The sequence below is a fragment of the Misgurnus anguillicaudatus genome, unplaced genomic scaffold, assembly GCF_027580225.2.
Source record: "Misgurnus anguillicaudatus unplaced genomic scaffold, ASM2758022v2 HiC_scaffold_31, whole genome shotgun sequence".
NCBI lineage: Eukaryota > Metazoa > Chordata > Actinopteri > Cypriniformes > Cobitidae > Misgurnus > Misgurnus anguillicaudatus.
Window position 1 is genome coordinate 4,014,812 of NW_027395281.1, and position 8,745 is coordinate 4,023,556.

An 8,745-nucleotide genomic window follows, 5' to 3' on the forward strand; every position below is an offset into this window, starting at 1 on the left:
CTCCCACTTCTGAATGTTTTACAGAGATTTCTAATTCAGTCCGAATTGACCATTAATAGGTGTGTTCGACATCGGCTGTGGCTGGATGTAACCGATCGGCGAGATTAGCGGCGTGCAGGTGGGGAGGAGCTGAAAACGGAGACGTGAAGTCGGACGCGCTGTGCTTCCCGTAGTTGGCGGCATTTACGTCAGGCATGGCTGATCACGTGCCGTATGCTTGCTTTATCGCAATAAACATGATTTGTAAGATGTAAACTACATAAAAAGTGAATTATACTGTTTTGAATGTCCGTGTATGAGCATGAGTGGAACTGAAGATGCTTACATCATCTGTTTTTACAATAATAAAGTTCAAAATAAGCATAAATTATTTAAATACCAATGAAGTGGGGTCTACGTTTTTTCATTTCTATTTCCATTTTATTTTGATGAAGATGACACAATATAACATCACGACTACATGAAAATAGCTTTAACTGTTATAAAAATACAGATTTGTGAGCATTTGTGGAACTGAGGGTGTGAAAAAAAACACGAAATACACGTGATTGTTGTCATGTGGTGAATCCGACCAATCTTGAAACAGCTGTGTCATCATTACAGCCCGTGCAGCTCCTCTTCGCGAACTGCGCTGGCTAACTCAGGCGGCTGATCTCGAACCGCTCTCGCGGTACTTAAAAACCATATGACACGATCACGTGCCTGCAGCGCCAGCTTAAGTCGGACAAAAGTACTAACCGGAATGCACTGCTTCAAGTCAGCCGCCGATCGGTCTGCGCAGCGCCGCATGAAGTCGAACACACCTAATATTACCGACGTCCAGAGGCGGACTTACCCATTAGGCAAAGGTCGGCAATTGCCTTGGGCCCCGCCTTACCAAGGGGCCCCAAAATGCAGGGGTGTACTTGGTGAGCTGCCACTTTTTGCCCGTGGTTATAATCAAGATTCCCAGAAGACTATCATAATTTTGTTTAATAAGGAATTCTATTTAAACATATTTTGTGTTTTTCAGTATATTTCCCTAAAAGGTGTGAACGTTATTACATCTGCACGAATCCGCCCCCCATTATAGTTTAAAGTGGATCATTCCATGAACTACCGCATATTAGCGCGTAGCTCAAATCAACAAAGCGAGCAGAGCTGCAGGCAGCAGCGAGTGAGTATGATACATTAAAAGAGCGAAGCTGCAAGAAAATAAAATAACAGTAAAACGTAGCTACACCAATGGAGCAGAAAAAATCTCACAAAAATAAAGCCAAAGTCTCCGCTTTTCTTCACACCACACAAACACCACCACGGTCAGCAACCTATTTTCCGTCAGACACAGCTCTCTGTCGGCCACGGACACTGATAGTGTGCCGGTGAGTAACTTATGCTCCGCACAGGTTCTACAGTTTATATAATATTAGCGTGTAATCTCAGGTACAGTAGCATTTAGGTAAGCTTTAGTCCGCCGAAATGTCTGCCCACTAAAGATTGTAATTCCTTCCACAATCTGCACACGACTTTGTGATCGCTTCAGTCTCATTTAAATCTCATATGAAAACGGTAACTTTTAGCATGCATCGGCTTTGCCCTGTGTTTCACTAGCAAACGTCAAAGTACAAGATGTGTACATTAACTGATAGATGACATCTGTTTAGTTCATTAATATAAAAACTGTTTACATAATGTAATGCAGAAGCAATACATGACGCTTTACCATCCACTGTATAAAGTCAAATTTCACCCCTTGTTTATCTTATCTTGAGTTCTTAAAGAGTAACTAAACCCTAAACCAACGTTTTTAGTTAATGATCTGTAAGAATGATGCTTTATTAGCGCTGTTCATTGAATTTAGTAAGTTTTTTTTTTTTGACATTTGGAAAGTGTTTCAATGCTACTGCAATATATGGTGTAAAAAACGTCTGAGTGCTGCCCTCTTCAGGTTGAACGGTGGCTACTGCAGTTGAATTTTCCTATAGGATGTTGGGTCCTTAACACCTATGATTGCATTTTAAAACCATATTGTTTCTTCTCATTGTATTATGTTCATTTGAATACAAAGTACTTTAATTTAAAGTATATTGTAGATGTAATGTGGCATTAAATGAAAATATATTAAAGAAATTCAGTACACAAAGTAAAATAAAAAAGTACAGAAATGTTATACACATCTTTTTACCATGTAGTACTGTGGTTAGTATAAAATCCAATCATAATACTGTGTATATATACTGTTATATATATTTATTACACGGCTCTCTGGAATGCTTGATTCTGATTGGTCAGTTGAGACATTTGCAGGTTCGTTCTTTTCGAATAATAACCGCTCCAAAATAATAACGTATAGCCGGACTACTTGCACGAGTAATATCGCTCCGCGCCAATAAAGATCAATAAAGATTACCGTCTGTGTGGCGCCATCTTGTGACAAACACTCGACAACCACGACAAGAGACAGACAGCTTACTGAGACTGAACTTGACAAAATAGAGCATGACAGCTACGAAGCCAACACACAAAAAAATACAGAATGGGGATTAAAACTTCTCAAAGAGAAAAAATGGAGACAAGTATGAAGCAGAGGATCTTTATAAGGTATTACGATCATTTTATGCATCTGTGCAAAGTTTCGCGGAAGGATAAAAATGTTAATTTAAAACAAATATGCCAATAAAATGTTTCAAATTCATATTCATGTCCAGTTTTTTTTTCTTATGTGGCAAGTAGCCGTGTAATAAGCGGGATAATGTAGAGGCAGCCGGTAGTTATTGGGAAATAAGCCCCTTCAGTGTGATACAAGACCCTCCGCTTCGCGTCGGGTCCTGATCACACTGTCGGGGCTTATTTCCCAATAACTACCGGCTGCCTCTACATTATCCCTTACATATATATATATATATATATATATATATATATATATATATATATATATATATATATATATATATATATATATATATATATATATATATATATATATATATATATATATATATATATATACACAATATATATTAATCTTAACCTCATTGGGGGCTGAAGCATCTTCCTCGAGAAAAAAAGAGATAGAGATAGCAATGAGAAAGAGATAGAAAAATACAGTAAAGGGTGCATAGTTAGGGCCCCGACACACATGGTTTTGCCTTGGGCCCCCAAATCACTAAATCCGCCCCTGCCGACGTCCTGTGGTAAAATTACATTACGCCATCTACCCCTGTAAAACTAATCCCGTCCGAATAGGGCTTTACTCAGACTTCAAAGCAATAAAGTTTATCTGTAAAGACTTCATAAAGCAACACTCTTACCTCTCTTTCTCTGTTTCACTCATCTTAGATGAAGTTCAGCACTGATATATGTGTTAATGAAGACACTCATGACCTGCAGATCACAATGTGTGTGCGTGTTAAATAGAAGAAAGAAAATGAGCCACAGATAAGCAACAGAAAATCTAAATTATTTAAAAATATGCTATAGTAGCCTAAATGCTACAACTATATTGGCCTGCAGCTTAACCAAACTCTGTTTTCCCTTCAGATCATTTATTTATTTCAGTTATACAGTAGCACACTCTTTACTTTAACAAAAAAGACTTATAGACACAATTCATCTTTTATAATTTACAGATACAGTTTAAAGATAATATGTTTTGATAGAAATTGCAGGTACTGTAATGCAGGGGTAATGTTTATATTTAATTCATCCCACAATAAAAGACAGTACTCACGTGATTCGGATACCTTTACTGTTAAACAGTTTTTGTTTTCTGACTGATTTGTTTGCTGTTGAAGAGCTACTTCACTTTTCAACGAACTTTCCCGTCGAAATTTTTTACCTTAAATCTGTCCATAGTGTGAAAGGGTCCGCTTATTGCATCTTCCTACACATTATATAAAACTATAGCGCTAAATGTTAAGTTAAACCAGTTTTCTTGATTATAGCAAAAAAAAGAGAGAACACGCTGAGTGACCGTTATCCGCGTCACCTGTGCGGAAGCTCGAGAATTGTTTGTTATTGCGGAGTGACATGAATATAAGACAAAAAGCCCTCAAATAGTCCCGGTGTGTTCTCTACTGATCTTTGCTCTTTAATTTAACCTAAATGAGTTTCTCTATATTGTAGTTTTTATCTTATTTTATTGTCATTCCATGTAGTAGAGGTCTATTGATAACCTTCAGGAAAGACCTCCCCCAATTAAAATTAATAAATGAATTAAAATTTATGAACACAAATACATTTTACAGCCATATTACCTTCAATATAACATTCATTTTAACGTTAACCAAAGCTGCTCATTAAATCACTTACATGTTGAAATGATTGTGTCTTCCTGTGGCAGAAAGTACAATGTTTGCGAATACTTTCGGTTTCACTTTAACACAATGACATTATTTTACGATCACTGTCAAAAATAAACAAAAATAAGCGATTTATTCTCCACATTTGTATTAACTTTGTTTTACCTTTGGGGGGGGGGTTCGAAATTATGACAGCTTAGTCGACTGTAAGTTAATTAACCTTATTTTTGAATAAAAATTCAGCTTCTTACTGACGCCATGCTTCCCACGTGAAAAGAAGCGGTGCTTCCGCATAGGCAGCCCAACTTTTAGGGACCGCGCGTTACTCTTATTCGTGCTGATGTGAGGGATCTTTGTTGTGTTTCTTTAGTTTCTGTGAGAATGATATACAATCAAAATAAACTGAATAACAGAGTTATGAGAGAAAACGGAGTGTTAAAAAAAGGTATTCCTAAAGTAGTACTTTTCTCAGCAAACATAGGCTACACATTCTGCCACAGGAAGACAAAACCATTCCAATGTATAAGTACATGTCTTTGATGAGCAGCTTTTTTATGGTAAAATTTATGTTATAAAAGGTATTATGTTGCTTACTAATGTATGTATATAAAACAATTTTATCGTAACACATAGAGCAACACTCACGCTGTTTCTTCTTCTTCTTCTTCTTTGGTTTTTAACGGCAGCTTGCATCCGGTTTGTTGCACTACTGCCATCTTCTGTTCATATTTGTCTCCTCTTAAATTCTCTTATCCAGTCCAGTTTCTTTTAGATAGTCAAAAAAAACTTGCTCCTTGTCCCTTTTCCGCTAAATATAAAATATTTTTAACATTTAGATCTATTTGCTCAATACTCTGTAGCTGTGCCATCATTTCTTGCCTTTCCTGATTATATTTCCCACATGATATAAGGATATGCTCCACAGTCTCCTTTTCTTGACAATAATCACACAAACCTGTTGGATGTTTTCCTATAATATGAAGAGTGCTATTTAGGTTGCTATGTCCCAATCTTAATCTACTTAAAATGACTTGCTCTTTCCTGTTTCTCCCCTTACTTCTAATGCCACCTACACTACTTTGTATGGAATAACAGTGTCTTCCCTTTGTTTCATTACTCCATTGCTGCTGCCATTTCTCCATTGTTTCACTCCAAACTATACTCTTACCTTCTGATTTAGCTAATTTGATATGCAATTCAACATCTTCCTTTTTTTACTGCCTTTTTTGCTAGCTTGTTACCTTCCTCGTTTCCTTTAATACCTGAATGTGCCGGAACCCACATGAAAGCAACATTTTTCCCCTGTCTGATTGCTATTGTATAATTAAATAAAATCTCATAAAGTAGGCCCTGATGACTTTTAGCTGCACCCGCCTCAATGCTCATAAGCGTCGATACAGAATCACTGCATACAACAAAATCTTGATTATTATTCTCTACAATCCACTGCACTGCCATCATGATAGCACACATTTCTACAGCATATACACTCAAATGATCAGATGTTCTTTTATACATTTCTATCTTATACTTAGGCACAGTCATTCCTAAACCCGTTATGTTTCCCTCTTTTGATCCATCCGTAAAAATCTGAATATATGTCTTATATATGCATTCCCTCCTCCTGTAATACTCTGCTACTGTATCTGATGGCTCACCACTCTGTCTTGTATTTAGTAGCTCTTTATCTACTTTTGGATAGTAGCCATACTGGTCTATTTGGCCATATATTACTTTCTTCAAATTCTATATTATTTATTCTCATATCGGCTGCTATTTGATCTCCAGTCCATCCAAAGCTTTTTATGTTTCCTTTCTCCTTCTCCCAGCTTGCTTGTAATACCTTTTTTGTTGGGTGGCTGTCACTATGCCTTCTCAAATTGATCCAGTAGTTAGCTGTTAATTGATTTCGGCGTAACTCTAATGGCATCTTCCCAGCTTCTACCTGCATTGCACATACTGGTGTGGTTCTTACTGCTCCAATACAAATTCTTAAAGCTCGAGCTTGAATTATATCTAGTTCTCTTAATGCAGTCTTCGATGCTGACCCATAGGCTATACATCCATAATCTAATCTCGATCTTATTAGTGCTATGTAAATATACCTCAGAGCTGTAATACTAGCTCCCCACTGTAGTCCTGAAAGGCATCTCATGATGTTTATAACTTTCTTACATTTGTCAACAACCGGTCTTATATGATTCTTCTATGTTAACTTAGCATCAAATAAAACACCAAGAAAGCGAAAACACTCCACCTTTTCTAGGTTGTTCCCATACAGTTTTAACTGGTATTCTCCTACCTTTTTCCTTGTGAAAAATACTACCTTAGTCTTTTCAACTGAGAATTTAAAGCCCCATTCATCACCCCATTTTTCCACTTGGCTAATACCATCTTGCAACTTCCTAATTACATGTTCAATATTTCTTCCTCTCTTCCATAGCGCTCCATCATCAGCAAACAAAGACCTACCCATATCTCTTGGTGTACTTGTAAATACATCATTTATCATAATGGAGAACAGCGTTGGGCTTAATACGCTTCCTTTTTCCACCACATGCTGCTTGGATATCTCTATTCCTATTCTCACTTGAATCATTCTTCCCTCTAGAAAGTTTTTAATCCAATTAAAAATTTTCCCCCCAATACCCAATAAATGCATTTTGATTAAGAGGCCCTCCCTCCACATCATATCATACGCTTTTTCCACATCAAAAAATACTGCCACCACTATTTCTTTGTTTATTTGCACTGTAAAAAAATTCCGTAGAAATTTGCAGCTGGGTTGCCGGTAACTTACCGTAGATTTAAATTTATGTTATTACTGGCAACATTTTGTTCAAAGTTAAATGAAAATTAAACATTTACAAGTATTTGTCTTTACAGAATAAAACTAAAAAAACATCATCTGCTTGAAACATTCTGGGAAACAAAATCTGAAGCAAAAAACAGAAAAAGTTTGATAATGATTTCTGGTTCCCAGAATGCTTTGCATGAGGCTGTTATTGTATAGTTTTATATAAAGACTTGTTAATGTAAATATAAAGACTTGTTAATATTTAAAATGTATTCAACTTTGAACAAACTCTTGCCAGTAAATAACATAATTTTAAATCTACGGTAATTTACCGGCAACCCAGCTGCAATACCACTGTAATTTCTACAGATTTTTTTACAGTGTGAGCTTTCACCACTTCATCCTCAAAGCATATTATTGCCTCCATTGTACCTCTTCCTTTCCTAAAACCACTTTGACACGTAGCTATTAAACTCCTGGATTCCAGAAAATGTATTAACCTTTCATTTATCATACGCTCCATTATTTTACATACATGCGACGTCTTCATATAGCACAACCTTTAACTAACAAAAGGTAATATGGCTATAAAGAATATTTGGGTTCATATATTTTAACTCATTTTTGTGGGAGGTCTTTTTCTAAAGTTAATAAATAGACCCTTACTACATTAGCCTAAGTGACAATAAATAAAGATAAAATCTACAATACAGGGAAAACAAAAAACCCTTGAGTTGAAATTCGATTAAACGTCAACATATTTACAGATTTGTAAATTCAAATCACACTTACATATAGAAAACTGTAATTGTCACACTTTAGCCTAAATCATGATTGCATTCTCTAATTATTAAATTACTACAACTTAATTTTTAGTAGTAGCACCTGACGATCTTTCAAGCGTAGAAAATGTTTTTTTAATTCTGAAAGCAGATCCTTATCAGTGCGTTCAGGCAACCTGTGAGGCCAAAACAACACCGTCTGCCCATATGGACTTTCACCCTTGTAAACATTACTTTACAGTAATATGAAACAATATGCGTAAATACCGTATATGGGGGGGCTATGGATACAGGTCCCCATTCTGGGGTTGCCCCCTAAAAATATCATTAAAACCAGGCATGTTATAAATAATATGCAGATATACTTAAAACAACTGTGTAGTAAAACAAATGCAAAAGGGGCAAAAAAATGCTTTTAAGATTAATAGATTAATCTTATACAAAATAAAAGTAATTTTTTGCATAATATATGAGTTTGTGCTGTGCATAAATATTATGTATATTTAATCACACACATATACATTTAAAAAATGTTTTATTTATATAGTTTATTTATTTATATATAATATAGAATATATAAAAATATAAATAAATAAATATTATATATACATAATAATTACACAAAAAATGTATATGTTATGCAAAAAATACTTTTTTTATTAGATTTATCTAGATTAATCTATGCCCAGCATTAATTTTAAGTTTATCCTTATCTCACAGTTGTTTGGTCCGCTGCATGATTTCCTCCTATAGTTTATTTCCCCTACACAGAGAGAGAACAAAGTTCAGTAGTTCTAGTGAAACTCCAGTAAGAAGACTGTAAAGGTCATTTATTAACTTTGAACATTAGATAAACTGATTACATTCTCTTTAATTCAGTTTATGC

At 35.4% G+C, this 8,745-nt stretch overlaps 1 protein-coding gene across 15 annotated transcripts in view; it reads right to left on the reverse strand.

The window, feature by feature from the left end:
- The window catches only part of LOC129454094 (uncharacterized), a 476,448-nt gene extending 471,498 nt beyond the window's left edge, over positions 1-4,950 (reverse strand). For all 15 annotated transcript variants that reach the window (XM_073865347.1, XM_073865342.1, XM_073865338.1 and 12 more), the window contains exons 1-2: positions 4,926-4,950; positions 3,291-3,363 (exon numbers count right to left, since the gene is read on the reverse strand). In XM_073865347.1, the coding sequence (XP_073721448.1) occupies positions 3,291-3,313 (23 nt within the window). In that variant the 5' untranslated portion in view covers positions 3,314-3,363; positions 4,926-4,950. The remainder of the gene's footprint in view (positions 1-3,290; positions 3,364-4,925) is intronic.
- Positions 4,951-8,745: the final 3,795 nt, after the last annotated feature.